Source organism: Drosophila willistoni, assembly GCF_018902025.1.
Source record: "Drosophila willistoni isolate 14030-0811.24 chromosome 2R unlocalized genomic scaffold, UCI_dwil_1.1 Seg167, whole genome shotgun sequence".
Taxonomy (NCBI): domain Eukaryota; kingdom Metazoa; phylum Arthropoda; class Insecta; order Diptera; family Drosophilidae; genus Drosophila; species Drosophila willistoni.
This window is the reverse complement of record NW_025814050.1, coordinates 15,082,267-15,104,645: the sequence shown is the minus strand read 5'-3', so window position 1 is coordinate 15,104,645 and position 22,379 is coordinate 15,082,267. Positions and strand designations below refer to the sequence as shown.

General features: G+C 34.2%; 9 protein-coding genes and 1 long non-coding RNA gene across 12 annotated transcripts; 6 read left to right on the top strand and 4 right to left on the bottom strand.

Annotated features, from left to right (window-relative positions):
* Positions 1–301: 301 nt before the first annotated feature.
* LOC6641942 (WD repeat and FYVE domain-containing protein 2) lies at positions 302–2,593 on the bottom strand. Of its 2 annotated transcripts, none has more exons than XM_002065023.4 (7): positions 2,452–2,593; positions 2,051–2,263; positions 1,627–1,974; positions 1,460–1,572; positions 1,272–1,398; positions 996–1,192; positions 302–934 (listed from the first exon to the last, which is right to left on the bottom strand). In XM_002065023.4, exons 2-7 carry the CDS (start codon positions 2,221–2,223, stop codon positions 654–656), a joined length of 1,239 nt encoding a protein of 412 aa, XP_002065059.2. In that variant the 5' UTR covers positions 2,224–2,263; positions 2,452–2,593; the 3' UTR covers positions 302–653. The 2 variants fall into 2 exon arrangements, with proteins under 2 accessions (XP_002065059.2, XP_046866484.1); XM_047010528.1 differs by lacking the exon at positions 2,452–2,593 and adding an exon at positions 2,391–2,434.
* A 278-nt stretch (positions 2,594–2,871) lies between these two features.
* Positions 2,872–4,322, top strand: LOC6641941 (small nuclear ribonucleoprotein-associated protein B). Its single transcript, XM_023175856.2, has 2 exons — positions 2,872–2,956; positions 3,668–4,322. The coding sequence occupies exons 1-2, from the start codon at positions 2,954–2,956 to the stop codon at positions 4,262–4,264; spliced, it is 600 nt and encodes a 199-aa protein (XP_023031624.1). The 5' UTR covers positions 2,872–2,953; the 3' UTR covers positions 4,265–4,322.
* Positions 4,323–4,809: 487 nt separating this feature from the next.
* LOC26529670 (ER lumen protein-retaining receptor) lies at positions 4,810–5,938 on the top strand. Its single transcript, XM_015178468.3, has 2 exons — positions 4,810–5,442; positions 5,502–5,938. Exons 1-2 carry the CDS (start codon positions 4,872–4,874, stop codon positions 5,729–5,731), a joined length of 801 nt encoding a protein of 266 aa, XP_015033954.1. The 5' UTR covers positions 4,810–4,871; the 3' UTR covers positions 5,732–5,938.
* A 706-nt stretch (positions 5,939–6,644) lies between these two features.
* LOC6641940 (ER lumen protein-retaining receptor) lies at positions 6,645–8,626 on the top strand. 2 transcript variants are annotated; one of them, XM_002065021.4, is made up of 3 exons: positions 6,646–6,724; positions 6,801–6,972; positions 7,044–8,626. In XM_002065021.4, exon 3 carries the CDS (start codon positions 7,140–7,142, stop codon positions 7,776–7,778), a length of 639 nt encoding a protein of 212 aa, XP_002065057.1. In that variant the 5' UTR covers positions 6,646–6,724; positions 6,801–6,972; positions 7,044–7,139; the 3' UTR covers positions 7,779–8,626. The 2 variants fall into 2 exon arrangements, with proteins under 2 accessions (XP_023031386.1, XP_002065057.1); XM_023175618.2 differs by lacking the exon at positions 6,801–6,972 and having other exon boundaries at positions 6,645–6,724.
* Positions 8,627–8,909: 283 nt separating this feature from the next.
* LOC6641939 (COMM domain-containing protein 5) lies at positions 8,910–9,933 on the bottom strand. Its single transcript, XM_002065020.3, has 3 exons — positions 9,571–9,933; positions 9,238–9,384; positions 8,910–9,173 (listed from the first exon to the last, which is right to left on the bottom strand). Exons 1-3 carry the CDS (start codon positions 9,867–9,869, stop codon positions 9,002–9,004), a joined length of 618 nt encoding a protein of 205 aa, XP_002065056.1. The 5' UTR covers positions 9,870–9,933; the 3' UTR covers positions 8,910–9,001.
* Positions 9,934–9,973: 40 nt separating this feature from the next.
* Positions 9,974–10,821, top strand: LOC6641938 (U6 snRNA-associated Sm-like protein LSm4). The gene is made up of 4 exons (XM_015178353.3): positions 9,974–10,040; positions 10,105–10,146; positions 10,248–10,346; positions 10,460–10,821. Exons 1-4 carry the CDS (start codon positions 10,038–10,040, stop codon positions 10,781–10,783), a joined length of 468 nt encoding a protein of 155 aa, XP_015033839.1. The 5' UTR covers positions 9,974–10,037; the 3' UTR covers positions 10,784–10,821.
* A 537-nt stretch (positions 10,822–11,358) lies between these two features.
* LOC26528966 lies at positions 11,359–11,990 on the top strand. Its single transcript, XM_015178420.3, has 2 exons — positions 11,359–11,636; positions 11,704–11,990. The coding sequence occupies exons 1-2, from the start codon at positions 11,385–11,387 to the stop codon at positions 11,968–11,970; spliced, it is 519 nt and encodes a 172-aa protein (XP_015033906.1). The 5' UTR covers positions 11,359–11,384; the 3' UTR covers positions 11,971–11,990.
* LOC6641928 (non-structural maintenance of chromosomes element 4 homolog A) lies at positions 11,956–13,439 on the bottom strand. Its single transcript, XM_002065018.3, has 5 exons — positions 13,346–13,439; positions 13,053–13,270; positions 12,828–12,992; positions 12,168–12,503; positions 11,956–12,103 (listed from the first exon to the last, which is right to left on the bottom strand). Exons 1-5 carry the CDS (start codon positions 13,437–13,439, stop codon positions 12,044–12,046), a joined length of 873 nt encoding a protein of 290 aa, XP_002065054.1. The 3' UTR covers positions 11,956–12,043.
* A 5-nt stretch (positions 13,440–13,444) lies between these two features.
* On the bottom strand, positions 13,445–13,819 carry LOC124460223. The gene is made up of 3 exons (XR_006954157.1): positions 13,708–13,819; positions 13,524–13,621; positions 13,445–13,465 (listed from the first exon to the last, which is right to left on the bottom strand). It is a non-coding gene; the product is annotated as an uncharacterized LOC124460223 (long non-coding RNA).
* An 891-nt stretch (positions 13,820–14,710) lies between these two features.
* LOC111518593 (thrombospondin type-1 domain-containing protein 4-like) lies at positions 14,711–20,261 on the top strand. Its single transcript, XM_023175876.2, has 7 exons — positions 14,711–14,986; positions 15,047–15,425; positions 18,342–18,540; positions 18,595–18,752; positions 18,810–19,817; positions 19,882–20,029; positions 20,090–20,261. Exons 2-7 carry the CDS (start codon positions 15,069–15,071, stop codon positions 20,230–20,232), a joined length of 2,013 nt encoding a protein of 670 aa, XP_023031644.2. The 5' UTR covers positions 14,711–14,986; positions 15,047–15,068; the 3' UTR covers positions 20,233–20,261.
* The last annotated feature ends 2,118 nt before the right edge of the window (positions 20,262–22,379 follow it).

Below are 22,379 nucleotides of genomic sequence, written 5' to 3'. Positions count from 1 at the left end.
TAAATAAATAAGTCATCAAAAAGCTAATTATATACAATATTAATAAAATATATGAACATTTTGCTTTGGTGTTCAACGGTTTGTTAAAATTGATTTAAGTCTTTACTACGCAGTGTTTCGCAAGTTACAAAGGTAAGTTGAAATCTTGTGCAAAACTTGGAAACTGAAACTAAATTAAATACAAAATTAGTAACTTTTAGTTGGTTTTCTTTTAACTTTTCTAATCTGAAAGTAGTTTCTGTTTTATGTGTTTTAAGTTTCAAGAAGACGTTCATTCAACAAAAGATGAAAACAAGTAAAGTTATGATAATTATATTGATTGACACCAACAATCGGGGTTTATTAATATCGATGGATTTTTATGTTTTACATCATCTTCAATCTGATGAAATTAATCTAAATAGTGTAAATATACGTAACATACATCAGTATGAAAATGTTTTACATTAATTATAAATATTTTGGAATTATGATTCGGCCACATATTCATTAATCTTTCCAACCTTGAGTGCCGTTTTCCATTTAGATCCATATTTTTGGGGATTTTCCAGTTCTGTTGTAAACAATGTGTGTTTCTTGTATTTTTATTATTTTTTTTTTGATTTAGTTTAAGAATCCGGAACATTGAAGCAAAAATCACTGTGAATCAGCTGTTACACCCAAATCGTAGAGAGATCCCACACTTTAATCAGCCTGTCCTGACCAACAGTCAAAAGACGTTTTCGATCCTCATCGAGATCCATGTGCACAATTGAATGTTTGGCATCATGGAAAGATGCTAGCGAGGGACGCTCTACTGTTTGTAGCTGCTTGAAGCAGGGATCGCAGCATCGAACATCAAATTCAAATCCCATTATTGGTATATTAATACGGTTCGTAGAGCAAGTATCGCATACAGCTTTGCCGCAATGACGACAATGATGTTGTCGAATGCCTAAAATAAGCAGCAAACATTACATCGAACCGCTTTCAATAACGAACAAAAATGTACACACCCAATTGCTTCTGATCCATCATTGAACGGAAGTTCCAAAAGAATGGTCTAGAGCATAGCTGACAATTATTTGATTCCACCCAACCTGGTACTTCCTTTCGCATGGCATTCATTTCCCAAAAGACGACAACTGAATCTTCACCGCAACTGATAAGCTGTTGGGTTTGATTGGCATATGCAAGAGCAGAAACTTTGTTGCTAAAAAGAACAAGAATACGAAAGCATTAACAACCAACCAACAATAAAATTAATTTATAATTAGGAGTATCCCTAATACCTGTGCCCTTGAAGCTCATAAATGGTGCCACGTTTGCCTCCAACATCCCAGACAATAACAGACTGATCGCAAGCACCGCTAAATAATAACTGAGGTCCCTCAACCCATCGCAAGCAACGTATACCGGCTGTAAAATATACCAACGATTTAATGTGAATAAGAAATAATCTCTAAATGTGTGGACTCACCAGTGTGACCTTTGAAAGTAGTGATAAGTTGGACTCCCTGAACATCGCAACGCAGCATGGTAATTTGACCAGCATTATCCCCCACAAAAGCATATTTAGCAAGTGCATCAAATCTAAATTTCAATGAAATAATAGTTAGTTTCTCATTGTAATGTACTATTACTTACTGCAGGGCTGTGCACGGTGTCTCAAAGCTATATCCGCCCACTCTTGTGCCACTTGCTGTACAATGATACGAAAACTGTTTATCTTTTCCTGCTGACAACACCCAATTATGTGTCTTGGAGAAGACAACAGCCACAACGCGCCCTTGATGCGACAAATAGTCACGCACAAATGACAAGCGATTGCAGTCTTCAGAGAGTGTATATTGAGTCACGGTACCGTTATCCTGTCCAACGTATAGAACTCTTGAGTCTTGGACATATTCGATGGCCGAGCAGCCGGATGGCATATACTGACAAATACTTGGCCAATATTGACCAGAATCACGCTTAAGCCACACCCGAATTGTTCTGTGAGGATAATAATATTACATTGCAATTACGCAGTTTGTTTTTGTTTTATTTCAATTTGAATGATAAAACTCACTTATCATCCGAAACGCTTATCACTCCATTCTCTCCAGGTATCAGTATGGCTGCATTCACATCATCACCACTTCCTTCCAATTTGCCCAATAACTCCGGCTTCTTGGAGGTACTAAACCGAAAGCGATCGTTGTTACGCTGTGCTGGTTTTATTTCGGCTGCCATACTGGTCATAGAATGTTATAGATTTCCCTTTTGCCAAATTTCGTGTGCACTAATTTATTTACATTAAATGAAAAAGTTGGGGGTGTTAACCAAAATTTTTTGTGTTAAACTTTGCGTATATGAATCACAGTCAGAGCAGCAAAAATGTTGATTGTTATTGCATACATATCACTCACAGAGTCGCTAACTATAGAGATGTGAGCTTTGCTCTCCTCATAAAACAAAACTTTCACAAACCTCTCTCAATCCAATCAGAAATGGTAAATGGTAACGAACCGAAATAAAAAATTATCTGTTTTCACAATCCTAAAAAAAAAATACTCATGAACACGTATATAGTAATTATTAATTGTTGAGAACCCGATGAGATTTTAAGGGCTGTTCATTTTATGTCAATTTATCGAACTTTCGACTCCTGAGAAATTGTGAGAACTAGTTCGAAGTCTCAAGTAGTTTAAAAGCAATTAAAGAATAATTTAAGAATATTTCTAACAGTAAAGATTTAAGTATTTAATATATGTAGACATACTACATATATTTAAATAATTAAATACTCTATTTTAATATTTATCCGAAAAGAACTAGAAACTCAGTTTATTCGCTCACACCAGTAAACCAGTTCTTTTCGTTCGCTCCAGAAGTTGGAACTGGTGTGTTTTTTTCGAGGCTTGTTTGTTGGTTTCGCCGGTCTTTATAAAAACTAAAGAAAAACCGTTTTGGCGGTAAATAATTCACAAAAATGGTAAGTACAATAGAGAATTTTTGGTGAATCTATTTGTTTAATGTATTTATTGTTTGTAAATTGACTGGGAATTTTAACGTGATGCCCCGCAGCCATGCCTGCGGTTATACGTATGGATGTACATATGTATGCATGTACATATGTTTATAAGTACATACATACATATGTTTGCTAACAACATTAATTATTTACGGCCTATGTATGTATATGTACATGTACCTTTATATTCAAAAATGACTTACAGTCTCCATTTAGTTTAAAATATTCAAACGAAAAAATAAACGTTTAAACTTCTTTATGAAACGTAAACAATCGATGTATGTATGTGTAATTGTATGTACATATGTACATATAAACATGTGTACAGTGCTCCAGTTTCAAAACACAAACCGGGATTCCTTTTGTATCCTATCAAAAGAACAAATAAAAACATAACTACACACCCTGCAATATTAGAAGTCCTTCAGGGAATTGTTTCTGATTCTGGAAGGGAGCTTTGCATCCTGCTAACCAAGGTTCGAGATCCGGTTACATTGAGCTAGTTCTAGTAAAGCTATCCCAAAGAATCTTTCTTGTTTTTCACTTCGAGCCTCCTAAATGAACTTCAGGAAATTCTAGCTTTTTTAGACGTACAGACAATTTAATTTTGTACTCTTAAATTAATACTTTGTTAGCTATTTTGTGATTAATTTTCTTTTTTCTTTCTTTCAGACTATTGGAAAGAATAATAAAATGATTCAGCACCTGAATTATCGGGTGCGAATCGTATTACAAGATTCTCGTACGTTCATTGGAACTTTTAAGGCTTTCGACAAGCATATGAACCTCATATTGGGTGACTGTGAGGAATTTCGTAAGATCAGATCTAAAAATTCAAAAGTTCCGGAACGTGAGGAAAAACGTGTCTTGGGATTTGTCCTGTTGCGCGGTGAGAATATTGTATCACTGACAGTAGAAGGACCACCGCCTCCCGAAGAGGGACTTCCACGTGTGCCAATACCTGGAGCAGCTCCGGGTCCAGGAATTGGTCGTGTAGCTGGACGAGGTGTACCAATGAATATATCAGCGGTACCAGCCGGATTGCAGGGACCTGTTAGAGGAGTTGGAGGTCCCGCTCAGCAACATATGGCGCCAATGGGGCGAGGTGTGCCACGGGCTCCAATGATGGGAGCACCACCACCGGGAATGATTCCCGGTGGCATTCCCACCATGCCTGGGGGACTTGGCCGTGGGGCACCGCCACCAATGAGAGGACCACCACCAAGCATGATGCGGGGCGCTCCACCGCCAGGAAGGGGTGGCTATTAAAAACAATCTTTCTACATATACATATATTAAGGAAATAAAAAATTCACTTTATAAATTATTTATGTTTTTCATTTTATACACAAATTTGTCGAATGGTATAATAACAAAGAAAAAACCAAAACAAACCCCTAAAGTTTAAAAAATATCGCAAAAAAAAACATCGATAATCGATGCATGGTTTTTTCACACCACTGACAACTTCGACTTCCCGGTTTTTGTACACTCTTGCAAATAATCTTTCTACTCTTTTTCGACCCAAAATTGAAAACCTCTTTTATAAAAAGTTCCATTTGGACAGCAGAATGTCTTAAAAATAATAATAAATTAAATTTGGGCTATTCATCAATAAGTTAAACTAGGAAAAAGTTAAATTTTCTGACAATTGAAATATACAATGCCTGCAGTATATTCATTATGTGGTCGGAAATGCTTTTTTGAGTTGCACATTTGTGCTAAAAATTTATGTACCTGCTTATCGATTACTGATATCGCGCTACTCTATAATAATATATATACATATATATATATATATGTATATAAAGCAATATTTTACGAAAAATCAAAGCTTAATCATCCTGCGCAGTAAGCACATCAGATCGTTTCCAGAATGAATATCTTTCGGTTTGCAGCAGACTTGCTTCATGTGTTTGCCATTGCAACATTATTACTGAAAATATGGAACACGCGTTCTTGTGCCGGCATATCTGGCAAATCGCAGATACTGTTTGGACTGGTCTATGTAACGCGTTATTTGGATCTTTTTACGACATACGTCAGCCTCTACAACTCGGTGATGAAGGTGTTCTTTGTGGTCACATCCGCAGTTGCAATCTTCTTGATATACGTTCAGTATAAGAAAACCTATGAACACGATCTTGACTTATTTCGGATTGAATTATTACTGCTGCCTTGCGCAATGCTCTCCTTGGTTATAAATCACGAGGACATCGTATTGGAAGTGCTCTGGACATTTTCCACCTATTTGGAATCGGTTGCCATTATACCACAACTGTTTATGGTGAAGAAGTCCGGAGGGATCGAAAAATTTATGATTCGTTATTTAATTGCTTTTGGCTCTTACCGAGCCATTTACTTAATAAACTGGGCTTATCGCTACATAATGGAGTCGCATTATGATCTGATTGCGATCTTCGCTGGAATATTGCAAACAATTATATGTAAGTATAAATTTTCATTTCTTAACTTTAATAACAATGAAAAAAAAAAAAAAAAACAGATATACTTGGTTTCTTCCTATTGCGCGGTGTGAAAGTTGTTGTCAGTGATAAAGAAGAGGAACCACAGTCTCCGAAAAAGAAAAATCCGCTCGAGGCAAAGTGGACACCACCTTCAAATCATGGTAATGGGAAAGTTGTTTCGGTTAATATTCCAGAAGGCCCAGCTGAAGTGCACAAGCTCGTAATAGTTGCCAATTGTACAATCCCTGCTCCTGGTGAGAAAGTGTAATCTTCAACGCTGCAAAGTCTTTCTTAAACCAAGAAGCTAGTGGGTTCAGCTTATTTTATTTTTCACTCACTCCAATATTTTTACGATTGTAATCTTCTGAAATGTTTTTAAAATGTAGAACCTACATACATATGTATATTATATAACTAGATACTCAAATAACGAGTATTTTTGAAGCAAAATAAAACTTTCCATTCGACAGTCAAATGCCTAATTTTAAATAAGTTATATTTCAGTTATGAAGGGGTCTTAAAGATAATTTAATTTGTATACATTCTAAAATTATTTCAATTTTTTGGCCCGCCTTAATAAATTTTTATTTGTTGACCTCAAAGAGCCGGGATTACTGTTGGGGCAAGAAATTGCTCATGTGCCAGGCAAAGCATGTGTAAAAAAATTAATATGACGACTTATTTATGTTTTCGTTGAAAAATTCTTATAAAATTATTTTACATGACTAATTGTAAGTATAAATTCACCAGAAAATTGGATTTTTCTACCATTATCAGAAAGGTCAACAAAGGGTTAATACAATTATAATGAAAAATTGACTCGGCATTCCCAAGAATAAAAAAGGAAATACTGTTATCAATTTTTAGTCTCATTTATACATTTAGTATAATAGATTTAGTGTTCTAGGCTCTCTTTTTAGATCTCTGGTTAGGCATAATTTTCAAATAATTTTTCTATACATATGAGATAAGTTGGCCAGTATTTTCCAATACCATATTATTAAACTTTAACTTTTAATACGTTACAATTCTCGCATTTCGATTTTTCAACTTACCATCCATCGAGTTTTTTACAGCAATTGCGTTATACATGAGTAGATAAGTATCAACATCTGTATCTACATGTGTAAATATATGTCAAATCGTTCCTGTAAATGTGAATGTATAATGTTACGCTGTTTGTCTCTTGATGTAAATGGTTCTTAAATATTAACAAAATATTAAATAATAAATTAAGCCAATTGAAAGTTGTCGGATACGTGTAAGTAATAGAGAATATTTATAAACACTGCAGCCCTGTTTTGTCAATAAACAATAAGTTCCAATCCACGACTCAGTTGTTCATATGCGGCCACGTCACTTTGCTCTCTTTGCTTCTCTCTCTGTCTCTTTGTGCTGACATTCTACGTAGAAGCTTGACGAGAAGGCGGTGAAGCCGAAAAGTTTTTTTTTAGCTCGTTGGCAGTAAATGTACATACAAAAGTGAAAATTAAACAAAACTTTGAAAACGTATGTTCAAATAAAATAGTCGACACGGCAGAAACTTTTTAACAAATTTGGTTTTTTCTGTTTTTACACAGGTGTGTACGAAGGAGCAAGAGTGAGAGGGAAAACTCGAGTGAACATCGTAATCAAGCTAAAATAAAAACATCGTCCAATACGTATCCGTTTCCAGAATGAATATCTTTCGGTTTGCCGGAGACTTGTCGCATGTGTTTGCCATTATAATATTATTACTGAAAATATGGAAGACCCGGTCGTGTGCCGGCATATCTGGCAAGTCGCAGATATTGTTTGCAGTGGTCTATCTGACACGTTACTTGGATCTCTTTACGACATACGTGAGCCTCTACAATTCGGTGATGAAGGTGCTCTTTCTGGCCACATCTGGAGCAACAGTTTATTTGATGTATGTGAAGTTTAAGGCGACCTATGACCACAATCACGATTCATTCCGCGTTGAATTCCTGCTGATACCCTGCGCACTGCTCTCCCTGGTTATAAATCATGAGTTCACCGTTATGGAGTTGCTTTGGACGTTTTCCATTTATTTGGAATCGGTTGCCATACTACCGCAACTGTTTCTGGTTAGCAAGACCGGAGAGGCTGAATCTATAACGAGTCACTATCTGTTCGCTCTTGGCTCCTACCGTGCACTCTACTTGCTGAACTGGGTGTACCGTTTTATGGTGGAGTCTCACTATGACTTGATTGCGATCTTCGCTGGAATCGTTCAGACCATTCTGTATTGCGATTTCTTCTATCTATACATTACCAAAGTGCTCAAAGGCAAGAAACTACAGCTGCCGGCATAAGTGCAAAGAGACAGCGTCCACTATTCCCTAAGCATCGTCATTTTAGAGGCAATCAGAAGGATGAGTTTAATATCATAAGTCCAAATACGAACGATGCACATGCAAGGATCGCCGAGCAAAGCGTTATTATTAGTTCTTATATTATATAACTGAAGATATACATGCAAGTACATACATATATATTGAGAGAGAAGATAATTTTGTGTTGTAAATTAGTTTAATGAACAGTAAGGATATAAAAACCCACTTCGTCATCAATATTGCATTGCAAACCAACAACGACAAAAGGAAACATAAAGATAAACCAAGTAAATCCACACATACACAATATACATTTGTTCTTAGTGGGTTAAGATCAGTAAATTTAAAATGCAATCTTCCCAATTTTTAAGTTAAACAACCGAATTCATAATAATCACCCTAAAGAGTAATAAACCATATCGGAATATAACTTCGAAATGTCGAGGTTCAATTAATAATTCAGTTCCCCTGTTTGGAATCCATACAGTTTTTAAATTTCCCTCCCAATGCTATGTATGAATACCGCATTTATATTACAGATTAGAACTGAATTTGCTGATATTTTGATATGAGGATCGATCTAATGCCGAATCTTGTTCATTTAGCAGCAATTTATTTTTTCACCGATATTAAAAATCAAATTCTATCATTATTCTCAGCAATTCATTTCAACTGAGTTGAAAATAAAGCTCTAACAGATTTATATCTTTAGAAAAGTAGAATAACCTTCCATTGAGGAAAGTGAATGGAGCGCAGCGATATTCCGAATTAACTTTTGTCATAAACTAAAACTTTGGCTTAAATAAAGAATTTTTTACATAAGTAAATATATACTGTTATTCATTGGATTTAATTGGACACCTATTGAAGACCGTGAGTTCCAGAAATTTTATTTGATTTTAGATATATTATTTTGAACATTATATTACGTTTCTTAGCTCATTATTTCAAAGGACACCTAACTATTCAAAAAAAAAACTAATTGAAATTAAAAAAAATTGTTAAGTGTATCGATATTTATTATACCGCTATCTATCGACTTATCGGTTATATTAACGGCGCTTAAAATAATTTTGAAATTTTCAGGAGGAATCAACAAAAAATTGTAGCTATATTTGCGCATTTTTTTTATTTGAAGCATATTTACATAAACCAGCACTAAATGAAAATTTGTATTTAAACACAACTTATATAATAGACACTTAAAATGACTTTAAAATAGATCGACTCTGCAACTGTTGCAATTCACTTAATAGAACCGAAATATTATACCGTAATCTTTGAAACATTTCCAATGGCAACTCTAAAGTTCGATGCTTTCCATTTGATAATTTAAAGTGCAAGACTATTGTTGGATTATCGAATTTTGTCATGCTAAATAAGGGATATATTAAACTTTAGTACAAAGTGCAATTGACAAATCCAAATTTACGTTTACCTTGAACTTAATGAAAGGTTTATCCTCCACTGTAATCCACCGCTAATTTTTACTCGCTCCACTTTGGTTTCTGCAAAATTCTTTGTCAGTACTGCCCTGTGATTAATAAGGATTTTACAAATATCATCCACGCACTCGTCTGTGAAGCTGAAATTTGAAAAATATGAGAATGTAAGCGTTGATTTGTGGTCTGTTACTTGTAAAGGACTCTAATTTGTCAATAATAAATGCTTAGTAACCTAGACTATACTGAACCAAGATTTCCAACATTGGAACAGAAGTAAGACAGCTTAGCTAATTGGACTCCAGTGGGAGTCATACATATATACATACCTCAGATCTTCCTTTAAACACTGCCGTAACTCGTGCTCCTTATTTTCAGTAGACCGAAGGAAATGTTGCATTATGGTGTAAATTAAGGTAAACAATTCGCAGAAATTCTCAGGGACTTCGTGTCCTGCATTTGATAATTTGTTTATTGCGAGAGCCAAGATATTGGGTGATGACTTTTTGTTTTCTATGTAATGCACGGAAACCTGAATTAAGACGCGCAGCACGGATTTATTTAATTGTGGGACAAACACAGCATATGGTCTTGCACTTTTAATCATGTTATTTCGAAAAGAATCCATTGTTTTTATTTTTTATTATTTTTCTCCATTGAACAGGGTTGTCATTGCTGGCAGTGATACAGCTCGAACATGTTCTTTACCTAAAGTGAGGTCAACTCAAACCCGATTGCAGATCGAACTCGAACATAAAAACGCGAAATTGTAAATAAGTAAATATTGTTTTTCACTATGGTAAGCTAAACGTTTTGTTAAAACAATTAATAAATGTTAATAACAATGATTTTATTTACTCCAGTTGCCATTGTCCCTATTAAAGACCGCACAGAGCCACCCTATGGTAAGATAAATTGATTAAATCGTCTTTGTCGCTATTAGTTAGTTTGTATTATATTTGTTATTGTATTATTTCGATTCATTTTATAAAATTACATTTTTTAGTTGGTGGAATTAAAGAATGGTGAGACCTACAATGGACATTTGGTGAGCTGCGACTCCTGGATGAATATAAATCTTCGCGATGTCATTTGCACCTCAAAGGTGTGTATGAGAAAATGAATGAACATGAGATGCCGGTTAATCTAACTGACTTAAGGCACCCCTCTTATACTAAGATCTTGAAAGAAAAATGTAAAATATATTTCCTTTGACAGGACGGCGATCGGTTTTGGCGTATGCCAGAATGCTACATACGTGGGAGTACGATCAAATATCTGCGAATTCCTGATGAAGTAATTGACATGGTTAAGGAGGACGCTCAAGCAAAGTCACGGAATCGGGGAGAGATGAACAAAAATCGTGGTGGTAATTCGCAACAAAACCAAAATCAGCGTGCGGTTCGCAGTGGCAACAGAAATAATTTCAACAATCGCGGTGGACAAGGCGGCGGACCTGGTCTAGGCAATGGAGGAATGCGAACTGGCGGCTCTGGTCAGGGAAACCGACTTCTTGCTCAGAATAACAAAAATAGAAAATAGTATTTGGAGTAGATTTATACAAAATACTTTTATACATACATAAATACATTTAAAGATTATTTCTGAAATTTCTTGTCCATGGTAAACTATATGAACTGGGATCTAGGCAATCAATGCCCTAGAGCGTGCGAAATATCAAATCTATGTTATAAATAAGCAAGCAATTACATGTATGTATAAGTACAAAAATTTCCAGAATGCCTGAGGCATCTGTTTTGAAATCTAATGCCAATACTGATAAAGAAATATGCTTACTGTGAGGGTTATAGAAAATCAAAGTAAATAATTGTCAATGCATATCTTCTGTTTGGAAAAACACTTAATGAGGCATAAAACTCAAGGCTTTTATTTACATGTATTGTTTTAAGGAGATTACTTTTTCGACTATATACCACAATTATTTCCGCTTTCAATGCTTTGTTTAATTTGTATTATCAAAGTAAATGAAACTGAGATTAGACTTATGTATAAGCTCGTGTTTGGATTACATATAAATGTGTACATAGAATCATTTGTACATAATCCGTTGGGTATAAATACAGATGGCGACAAAAGCTTTTGATTAGTTATTTCCTAGCTGCGAAGGCGACTGATAGCAAAAATGTTTAACAAGTGTTCCGTGTTTGTAGCTCTTATCTGCATTGGGTTTGTCTCATGTGGTACTGTGGTGAGACGTGATGCTCCCGCTCCCGCAAAGGAAGTTACCCTTCAGAGTGCTATTGATGACACAAATGCATTTTTCCTAAAGTTATTCAATGTCACTAGCAACGAGGAGGCTGAAAAGAAATTGAAGGAGGGTGGCCAAAATTTGATAACCACTGCTGATGCCTTCCTTGGAAAGATTAAGACTGAGGTAAATTACATACATATATAAAAATCATTAGACAAGATCTCGGATCAATATGAACAATATTTTGCAGGCTGACAAGTTCAAGGATTCTGATGCCTTCAAGCAACTGCACGACAGCGCCGTCGCCTTCGGAGAAGATCTGAAGAAGAAGCACCCTCAAACTGCTGCTGATGTCGAGGATGTGGGCAAATCGCTTACAAACTTGACCTCCAAAATTGGTGGTCTCGGCGATACCGAAGAAGCAAAACAATTGAACGCATTGGGCCAAGCATTCGCTAGTGAAATTGCAAAGGCAGCAACTAACTTGTTTAACTCAGTTGGCAAAGCTCCACAATAAATTTAATCAATGACATTGCATATTTAACTTTATTATTTACTATCTTAAATCGATTTCGTATTCTATGCCAACATCAATCAGTTTCCAAACGCTTTAACAATGGTTCTGTAATGTTGTAGCGTTTTTCCATTGCCTAAAGACAGAATTGATAGAGTTAGTATTGAATGCGTTAGAAAATTTGCAGATATTTCAGGTACCTTGCAAAATTGGACATCTAATTGACAGATCGCCTGCTGGGCTTCAGTTTGAAGAAGTTCGCTCCTTTCATTGGCGACAACATGTACTTGGGGATATCCATCGTCGTCATTTGAGAGCGCTATCATGTTTTCCTTGATTAGGAATGACACTTGCAAGACATTTTGAACGGTTTCCATGAAGTTACTTGGATTGCATATTAATTTATAATAGGGTATAGGCTGATTGTTGCCGCTGCGATATATTCGACGGATCTGTTTCAAAGTATGTGAAACTGCTGCTGACCCTTCATCTTTGCGTTCCAGCTTATCACTTGTTTTAGGACGCTTCTCTGCCGTCTAATAACGAAAGAAAACAAATAATCATATTAATTTCTGATAACCTAGTCTAGTTTTATTATCACTAGAAAAAAACGTATAATCATCATACTCCGAGGTCCAGTGAGTAGTCTGTACAGTTTGAATAATATAACAAATTTAAAAATTCGTCATAAGTACAGATAGAATTATTTGTGGTCAATAGTTGAACACTAAAAACAAGTGGCCATGGATTGATTGCCAATCACGATTTGAAACCGAACTGATATGGAACATAGTTCCAAACTGTTGTTCTCTTTAACCTCGACGCGTTTATTAGAATAAAAAGATGTCTAGGTAACTTACAATCGTTTTGGTCTTTCGTTGAGCTCGCTGCTTTGATTCCATCTGTTTCGGCTTAACGTCAATAAAAGGCAGCATACTATCATTGGTATATATAGGATTTCCAACCTGAATAGCCAGGCTGCATATGGCATTCCAATCTTCCACCTCATTGAATACTAAATTATTCTGGCATCATAAACAAATGAAGTCAATTAATCAATTAATGCACCACAATTGGATACTTACAATTGCATTGCAAAACATAACGTCTGAGAAATTTGAATTATTTTGAAATGATTTCCCAACTACTTCATGATTGCGTCGCAAGAGTTCCGTGTCCAGGAGAAGTTCCGAACAGTTTGCACTACGTTTTTCATGACCTCTTACCAAATCCTCGGCTTGGGAAATTATATTTTCAATTGCAGTAATTGATTCACTGAATGTGTTACTTTCAATGTGTTGCTCTAAACATGATTTAAATGATATATGCATATATTAAACTCTGCATCTTGGTGTATTTGTTTATAAAAATGGCATACCGATTTCAATATTTTGCTCTATTAAATTTTGCAAACGTATTATTCTGTCATCTTGTTGAGATTCTTGGATTGAAGCTTCCATCTGCGAGTCCATGTTGTTGGTTGATTATTATTTAAATTCTGCGAAATAGATACTAAATGTAATTGCTTTAAATGTAAGGGATTACCTTGTACCTACCAAGATCGACAAGAATCTGCTGTGTTCAGATTTTTTATACAGCATCAGAGGAAAGGACACCAATGCAGGACGAAATTTTTGGTACATATATACTTAAGCTATAATCCCGATAAAAATAAAAATGTTCTTTTCTTAATTACCCAAAAACTTGGCGCACTAGAGTTCTTACTAGTGGAATTGTTACCTTTCGTATTCTTAAGTAAATAAATTAAGAAGTATTTTTGCAATCTTTACAATTTTCATCCCCTTCGAACTAAACAAAGCATGTTAGAGTTGTACCGACGATTTGCAACATGTTCGAGTTGTACCCACGATTTGCAACATGCTGCACGATAAACACGATATTTTTAATCGATTACTGATGCTTTCGGGGTAACATGTCGATAAGTTATCGATAGCCTCAATAGCCGAGACTACAACCAGTCGCGTTTAAAAGTATGCCGGGAACAAGAATATATAAAACTCTTATGAATTATTTTACTGTGTTTCGAGTCGAGTTTGTTTTTTTTTTTTTAATAGTCCTTAATCACTATTCGAGCAAAGAAAGGTGGTAGTTGCAATCGGGCACACGAAAGACTTTTTTTACTTTTAACACATTATTATATTTCGCTTTAAACATCTTTATAAAAGCTCACCTTTGCTAGATTACAATGCTTGCTTCTTCTATGTATCTTTGTTATCTTATAATATTACAAAATATTTGATCTTGATTTCAACATGGTATTAAAAGCAGTAATAGATATCTATTTATTGTAGTTCATCTACATCTTGTTAGAAAAAAATTAAAAAGCAAAACAGTACTTTAAGTACATTTTCATATGAATTTCGTACAAATCTTTCCATAATGGATACATATGAGAAAACATTTCAAGAAAAATAAACTATAAAAATACATTTGTGAATATTGGGTTGAGTGCTTTTCTAATATCTGGACACTTCAGTTGTTGTTCAGAACTCAAAACGGCACAAACGTTTTTCAACGACTCGCTCTGCTTGTGTCTGATTTAAAATTGTTTAAAATATTCAAAGGATATCAACATGAAGTTAACGTGGTTGAGGTAATAAAATAACTAAAAGTAAAATTTCATTTTAATGTAATAAATTTATAGGTATTATGTTTGATTTATTATTTTTATTTTTTTTATATATCGTTTTAGGATAATATATATAGTTACATTTTTTTGGTTAATCACCTTAAAAATATCTGAAGCTTTGGCAGATACAGAAAATAATACCCATGCACTAAACGACACTCAGTCTCTTGAAAAGTCCAGTTTAACCGAGGACTCCTATGATGATTATAATGATTATATAGATGAAACGGAAACCAACAAGCAATCACATCCTCGTAATAATACTAGTTTAAAACGTGTGGGTGTCACATATTCTTGGGATCGATGGGAAAAGTGGAGCAAATGTTCCACAACGTGTGTTCAGATTAAACGAAGAAAGTGTATTCAACGGTAAGGAAAAGAGAATTTAATATTTGTGAATTTTACAAAAAATGTTCAATATCTTGTCAGAATCAAAAATGATACAAACTCAATGGAACTCGAAAAGAGTTTTTATCCTGACACCAAAGGTATTGAAAAATTTGGTTGTTTTGGAATACTAAAACGTTATAGACTTTGCAAGGACGAACGTTGTAAGGCAAGCAAACAACGACTTAGAGATTCACAATGTGAAAATTTTAATGCAACACCGTATCGGGAAAAGTTTTACACATGGATCGGTTATGAGAAGGAGCACGACGAGTGTACATTGTATTGTCGAGCCAGTGGTTTTGATTTGTTTGTTAATATGAATCAATCAGTTACCGATGGAACTCCTTGCAATCGTCCTGCTGTTTACTACACACATTTCTATAGAAGGAGAGCTGTCTGCGTTGAGGGTATTTGTCGGGTAAGTGGACGAAACTCTTTAATTGTGTGCTTGAAATAAATAGTGCATATAATTGAAGCTAAAACAATTCAGTGTAGGCTAAGCAGGGTCGAGAGAAAGTAAGTCAAACAATAAACAAACGAAAGTATTCATAAATTAGGGCATAAATTTTACCAGTACCAGTTATTACACAAGGCGACAGATTTTGAAAAGGCGTCAAAATTGCACAAATCTATACTTTTTATTTAACAACATTCAAGAATTGAAATAAGCAATTAATAATATTGTCTATTTTGTTATTTAAAACATAGTTTAACATACGAAAAGGTATTTAAAAAGATCTGTAGAACCTTTTGAAAGCCAAAGCATATCTATCAATTCAAATCATAGTTGTCATTCAGTTTTCTTAAAATTCATCATCCAAATTTGGATATTTTGTTAAAATTATGGAGCCATCCTATACCTAAAATGCTAACAAGGGAACTTCAGGTGTGCGAATCACCGATTTGGATGGAATTTTGGATATGTTGTAGAATACCCCGTCATTTGAAGCTGTGTGAAATATTAAAGTTCCCCTTGTAAGACTTAAGGGGTTACGCCACCCCTGAAAAAAATAAAAAACAATTTTTTTTTTTTCAATAAATATTCTTTAAAGTACCCTCAATCTGTGTATAATAAAAGTTTTTTCCTAAATTGTATACTGGCCGCACAGCAATAATTCATTTTTTCACCTGTTTTTTGGACCTCAGGGGTGGCGTAACCCCTTAAGTCAACTTTCTCTAATCTCAAAATTTGTCGTTCTGTGTAATTTTTACTAATGTCAAAGTGCTCATAATTTCTAATAAAAATTTAATCCTTCTTAAAAATTTGAAAAAGGGCACCAAAACGGTATTTATATAAGTCCAGACCTGGTATGGACGTGGATTTTTATTTTGAAAAATTTTGAACAAAATTCGTCTACGTTTTTATCTTAAAATGAAAATTCGATTTGGCCCTAATGTGCATTAATACATATTTATAATGGTGTTTTGTAGGCCTTTGGATATAAATATATGTATGTACGTATGTACAAGAAAGAAATTAATTGACGTCATGTGTAAACCTCATTGACTTGGCGCGTTTTATTTGACGTGGCATCTGTTTTTAATTTTTTTTTTTTGCACAAGTAAATAATCTTTAAACGTTTTCTTCAAATGCCGAATATGCCTATCTCATATCGAGTTCAATGACTTGGTGAATGGTCCTAAATATTGAAAACAAAAGGTTTGTCATTATGATCCTTAATTCATTTAAACACTTTTACTAAGAAAGCGTATAAATTTTGTTTTCCATATGCCATAAAAACTTTCTTCATTCTATTTTTGAAGTCGCCATGGAACCAAGATATTTTTTGATAAGCAGTCAGGCATTCGTATAGGCCATAACCCATCATTATTGCCAAATCGGTTGAAACCCATTCTTTTGCAAGGCGGAGACATGCAAATCGTTTCAATAGCCATTAGCTTTTGCCTCAAGCTATTCAAGCTTCAAGCATGTTGACGCTGTCGCACAGTGGGCAATTTGAGTGAATTAGAGTAATAAATTTAATTAACAGAAAAAACCTTTAACACAAACTAACAATGACAAAGGTAGGACTCTACAATTTACGCTTTTCTTAGTTATAATTCGCAACCAGTTATAGCGGTAATATACATTATATATAACAGTAAAACATTTTCCTTAGGCGGTTAAATTACGCAAATCCCCCACTGTACGTCGACCACACAAATGCAAGTGCCTCTTGCAATAAATCTTAATTAATACCGTTTGCCAGTAATTGTTTAACATAGACACACACACACACACTCACATACATAAAAGGCAAAGACTTTTCGATTTCTCCTATTTGTAATTCAATTCATATCAGGAAACAAAATTAACTCTACTTGTTAACAAGAAGAGGAAAGAGATAGATCGGCCTTCTGTTGGCATGACCCAATTATCACTTGATAATTACGCTACTTAAAAATAAGATGAAAAAAAAAAGAAATTGTGGAAATATTCAAGTGACTTGAATCTATTTCTTTGATATGTGAAGTGGATTTTTTGTCTTAGACGAATATTTTATTTCTCAAACTGAAAAGTTCAATTTTTTTTTTATTCGGTTTTACACTTTATTTCCTGGGTTTTTTTTTTTTAAGCTATGCAGATATTTATTCAATTGTTCTTTTTAACAAAATATACTTGAAAATTATTGGTAAAAACTTCTTATTGTATAAAAGCAACTTTATGGCTTCAAAATTTTAAATTTTACAAAAAATTTTTCATATACCAGCCAAAGGATCAAAAGTTATTACTATAGAAGTTAAAACTATAGAAAACTAAAACTATATGAATAGGTACTATTCTATATAGTTGGTCCTAAATGTATAGTGATAGTAGATTATAAAGTACTGTTTACTAATTTATTGGTTATTGAAAATCTACATATATTTAAATATATTTCGTATAAAATTAAAAGTCAGTTGCTTCAATATTTTTTGTGATTACTACGACTTTAGACTCTTAGATAACTACTTCTGAGATCTTAAACACAATTATTTTTAAATCTTGTTTTTGAATTCGGTGTTTGCTATATCTCAAAAATAGTTTCACCAAACTGTCTAATATTTTGACACTATCTTTATATATTAAATGAAGAAATAATTCAACAAAAGTTATTATAAGAATAATATTCGTTTTTTTCACAATTTAATGCTACAATTTCATCCAAAAACTAAATTCTTTCTTTTTTTTTCAAATTAACACAATTTTCAATACATTTTTAATTAAATGTTTACTTCTATTTTTCTAGAGGATCATATAGTAGGGCTAGGTTCTTAATCTGTGTGAAATATGTTAATAAATTAAGAAGTGAAAATGTTTCATTTTTTAATAATAAACTTTATTATTTTTCAGGCTGTGCATACAAGCGGCTCAATTCGTCCAGCAACCTCAAGTGATAGCCAGACAAAGTGTGGTTCGGTTTTGTGTCAACATTTTTCTGGGATATTTAATAAATCTGAACTGACGACAGATTATAATTATATCGCCACTATACCAATTGGTGCTATGAATTTGTCTGTGAAACAACGAAAGCTAAACGAAAATTTCTTTGGTGGGTAAAACTTAATTTAATATCTGACAGATGCTAATATCATTTGGTTTTCAGCCTTAAAGACATCCGATGGTGAGTTTGTTATAAATGGCAATCGCCATAACCTAACCCACAGTGGGTTATACAAGGTCAATGATGATGTGTACGACTATAAAAGGAACAAATCCGCCCTCACAGCAAGAGGGCCCCTTAATAGGGCAGCAATTTTAATGGTGAGTTGAATTCTAAAAGAAATTAATTTTTAGATTAATGCGTGTTGTTTTTTGTAGTATTTGGTAAACGAAGTGAATTCTACAAATGATGTGGAATATAATTACACCATACCAATACCATCTGCATCTGTGGTGGATGAGGAACTCCAAACCGTTTGGGATGAAACGGGTAAACCGATAAACGAAACGGATGATGGGACAGCTATACGGTCAAAGGAACGTCGCCATCGACGGTTCAAGTGGAAATTGTTGGGCTTTGGCGAGTGCAATCGATCCTGTGGTCCTGGCACACAAACACCGATATTTCGTTGTATACCCCAACGTGAATCGGGTGAACGTTATTATTCGCCAAGACATTGTGCCTCGAGTGAGAAGCCCACATTTAATGACGACATCTATCTATGTAATCGTGGACTTTGTCCAGCCTTCTGGCGTCCAAGTAATTTCAGCGAATGCAAGTGTCCTTTGGGTAATTCTAGTGGCTGGAGGACACAACAATTTCAGTGCATGCAGGAGCAAATCAAGGGCAATGTAATACAAGTAAATGACACATTATGCACTACCAGAAAAGAGGTTGACGTTCCATGTGATTGCCATCAGCAGCGGGAAGAATTGCAAAAGAAATCTTCTGATCCATCTATGCAGACATTGAAGCGCAATGCCCGCGACAGTCAATCGTCTAGCGTTTGGCTTATGTCTGAATGGATGGGTCTATGTACGGATAGTAATTGCTTTTTAAAAGCCAATCAACATCGATCCATTTATTGTGCTCGCTCCATGCCCAAAGGCGATTTGTGTGATCCACAAACTATGCCAAAAATCATACAGCCATGTCAGCAGGATTGTAAGCAGCCCATTGCCTTTTGGGTTACCTCTGAATGGGGTAATTGTACAGGCGATTGCTTTAATTTGCAAAGGAATCGCATAGTGTTATGCATTAGCAATGGACAAGTTGTCGACAATGGGAATTGCATCCATTTGCAAAAACCTGGTGATTCACGTCGTTGTATGCAGAGTGAGGTCGACTATTGTGGTCCACGTTGGCATTATTCCGAATGGTCTGAGGTTAGTTTGTCCCAAATCTTTTTAAACTGATTTACAATTTATATTATTTGTCATATCCTTGCAGTGCTCCCGTTCATGTGGCAATGGAGTGAGACAAAGGCATGTTGAATGTCTGGACTACAATTGGAAACGTAATGCCCTAATAAAGTCATCTAATTGCCCATTAACCAAAAGAGAAACCATTTTTGGTACTTGTCATACACCTTGCGAAGGTATTTTAATTACAAAATTAATTTTTAATGTAAAGGATCTAAATAATTTTCACATTTCAGAAGAAAGTGACATCAACAAAATGGGTAAAATAAAGAACTGTGTTGATCTATTCCTTAATTGCGGTGATATATATCGACAAAATCTATGCTATTTAAATTATTATAAAACCTATTGCTGTCGCTCGTGCCAAGGAAAACTTTAAGAACTTTATATAAATCAAAGTAAATTGCATTTAATTTAATAACAAAAATATATATTTTAATTTGTAGTCCAAATGTTAGTTTTTATTTCAACATAAAAATGTTTTGCTTTCAAAAAAAAAAAGCCTTTATAATTTGTGTCCCGAGTGACTTGAAAGTCTAATTATTTGGTGTTTGGTTTACAAAGACTTCTTTTCTATTGATTGCTGACGTCAACATCTATTGGATAATCGTTTTAATTGACCTTTTTCTTTGATCTCTTCATATAATGTGCAAAAGGGCAATTTAAAACACATTTCGTTGATTAAAAATCGTAATTATATATCATATTAATGAAGCTTATCAAGTTTCGATGATTAGATTTTTCTACTTAATACATTTATCTTATGTATTAAGTAAGCAATATTTTTGAAAAATTCTATATACTAAATAAAGTCGTTTAGTTCCATGGAGTCTTGCAGACCTCAAGGAAACGAGAATCACAGGGCTGGATTTTGGCGAGGGACTTTTAGAGTGGTGATTGTTGAATGCAATATTATTTATTTAAGAATTTGTAATAGAAAGAAAGAACCAAACATAATTATTAAGAAGTATTTAAAAAAGTACACGATTTCTAGTACATTTAAGTTTATAAAATTTTTTTGAAACACATATTGTATAATAAATAAGTGTACATTTTTAAGTATCCCTATAAATAATGGACCTGAGGTAGGTCCAGGCCTAAACCTTATAGACTAGCACAAAATCTTTACAAAGAAGAGTAAATTAACCCTTGTCTGACCCTGATTTTCCAAATATTTAGACACTAGATTGCTGTTTATATTAAGTATTCCAAAAATTACAAACTATAAAACATAATCAAAAAATCGAGAAGTAACTTCAATTAGGATGTTATATTTACAAATACTATTGAAGCGAGTAGACCCCTAGGAAACGTAAAGAATTGTCAAACTAAACATTTTAGGTTTTTAGAATTTAGCTATAAATGCAATTGGTCCTTGCCAATATGTCCTTCTGTCCAGCAAACTAGTCTCCTATTTTTTGTGATTTAGATACGAAACTTCTTACATTAGTTTCCTTCTAATCTAATTTGTTGGAATCAATTCGATCGGGCAACTATACCATATATATTTTTTATATATATACAAAGATCGTTAAATGCAGCTAACGTCTGGCCTAAAAAATGTTTTATTTTGTTTCTCTCTGTCTGAATAGGTGAAAGATCGAGTCAGAGAAAACAGATTAATCCTCAAAGGAACTACCTTTCAGTAATCAAAGTATTAGAGATAAAAAGGGTTAAAAATAATTAATTAAAGTTTTTCTAAGACATCTATTTAGACGCAGAAGAAGTTTTTACAATTCAATGCTCAAAATATAGATATATAAATTGAATATTCAAAGTATACATATGTTTATTCTTCTACAAAGTACTTTCTATGTAAAACATTAAAAATCTCATTCAATTGGATGAAATAATATTTCACTAAGTTCATACACAGAAACTGATTTTTCGTAAATTTTAGGGCACATATGAGGGCTAAGAAAATAATGCCTATTAACTTACATGGCTAATAACTATCCAAGTACTTACACATGAAAAGATACATTTGTAAATATGTAAATATGTGTGTTTACAAAAAATTTACACAAGTCTCTCAAGGAGAATGCACCTGATTATTTCTATATACCCCACACAGAAGTCACATTTCCGCTTATGATAAAAACAATTGGTGTATTTTTTTTGTTTTTTTTTATCTACAAAGTGTGAGTAAGTTAAAGTCAACAGTTTAAATAGCCTTTTGGGTTGGATTACCAAAAAAAAAAATAAGTAGTTCTTGTTTTTATGAGTACGCAACATCAGTAGGTAATATGTAGTAGTTGTTGTGGTTGTTGTTGTTGTCGATGTGCAATGTATACACTTCTATGTATGATCATCTGTAGCCTCTATATGTTTATGCTCACTCACTCATATGAAATGTTGCGCGTTCGCAGTAGAAGCACGTTTGCTTCCCGACTTTTTGGGCGTGCGCCGACAACGACAATGTCGACTATGCTGCCACACACAGCAAACACAAACACAACCACAGCATAGACTCACCACTGTACCCCTCACCGCCTACTATACACCCCGCCACCTTCACCACCCCCA

Excerpts from the sequence above, each read along its gene's own strand:
- LOC6641938 (XM_015178353.3), top strand. Across the intron at positions 10,147-10,247 it reads CCGCACAGAGCCACCCTATG|TTGGTGGAATTAAAGAATGG; the intron begins GTAAGATAAATT and ends TACATTTTTTAG. Across the intron at positions 10,347-10,459 it reads ATGTCATTTGCACCTCAAAG|GACGGCGATCGGTTTTGGCG; the intron begins GTGTGTATGAGA and ends TTCCTTTGACAG.
- LOC111518593 (XM_023175876.2), top strand. The coding sequence starts at position 15,069 with ATGGAACTCGAAAAGAGTTTTTATCCTGACACCAAAGGTATTGAAAAA. Across the intron at positions 18,541-18,594 it reads GCTAAACGAAAATTTCTTTG|CCTTAAAGACATCCGATGGT; the intron begins GTGGGTAAAACT and ends TTTGGTTTTCAG. Across the intron at positions 19,818-19,881 it reads ATTATTCCGAATGGTCTGAG|TGCTCCCGTTCATGTGGCAA; the intron begins GTTAGTTTGTCC and ends ATATCCTTGCAG.
- LOC26528966 (XM_015178420.3), top strand. The coding sequence starts at position 11,385 with ATGTTTAACAAGTGTTCCGTGTTTGTAGCTCTTATCTGCATTGGGTTT. Across the intron at positions 11,637-11,703 it reads TTGGAAAGATTAAGACTGAG|GCTGACAAGTTCAAGGATTC; the intron begins GTAAATTACATA and ends AATATTTTGCAG.
- LOC6641939 (XM_002065020.3), bottom strand. The coding sequence starts at position 9,869 with ATGGATTCTTTTCGAAATAACATGATTAAAAGTGCAAGACCATATGCT. Across the intron at positions 9,385-9,570 it reads TGTTTAAAGGAAGATCTGAG|CTTCACAGACGAGTGCGTGG; the intron begins GTATGTATATAT and ends TTCAAATTTCAG. Across the intron at positions 9,174-9,237 it reads AACCTTTCATTAAGTTCAAG|CATGACAAAATTCGATAATC; the intron begins GTAAACGTAAAT and ends TCCCTTATTTAG.
- LOC6641940 (XM_023175618.2), top strand. The coding sequence starts at position 7,140 with ATGAATATCTTTCGGTTTGCCGGAGACTTGTCGCATGTGTTTGCCATT.
- LOC6641942 (XM_002065023.4), bottom strand. The coding sequence starts at position 2,223 with ATGACCAGTATGGCAGCCGAAATAAAACCAGCACAGCGTAACAACGAT. Across the intron at positions 1,573-1,626 it reads ACACCGTGCACAGCCCTGCA|ATTTGATGCACTTGCTAAAT; the intron begins GTAAGTAATAGT and ends ATTGAAATTTAG. Across the intron at positions 935-995 it reads GATGGATCAGAAGCAATTGG|GCATTCGACAACATCATTGT; the intron begins GTGTGTACATTT and ends TGCTTATTTTAG.
- LOC6641928 (XM_002065018.3), bottom strand. The coding sequence starts at position 13,439 with ATGGACTCGCAGATGGAAGCTTCAATCCAAGAATCTCAACAAGATGAC. Across the intron at positions 12,993-13,052 it reads TTATGTTTTGCAATGCAATT|AATAATTTAGTATTCAATGA; the intron begins GTAAGTATCCAA and ends TTATGATGCCAG. Across the intron at positions 12,504-12,827 it reads AACGAAAGACCAAAACGATT|ACGGCAGAGAAGCGTCCTAA; the intron begins GTAAGTTACCTA and ends TTTCGTTATTAG.
- LOC26529670 (XM_015178468.3), top strand. The coding sequence starts at position 4,872 with ATGAATATCTTTCGGTTTGCAGCAGACTTGCTTCATGTGTTTGCCATT. Across the intron at positions 5,443-5,501 it reads AATATTGCAAACAATTATAT|ATATACTTGGTTTCTTCCTA; the intron begins GTAAGTATAAAT and ends AAAAAAAAACAG.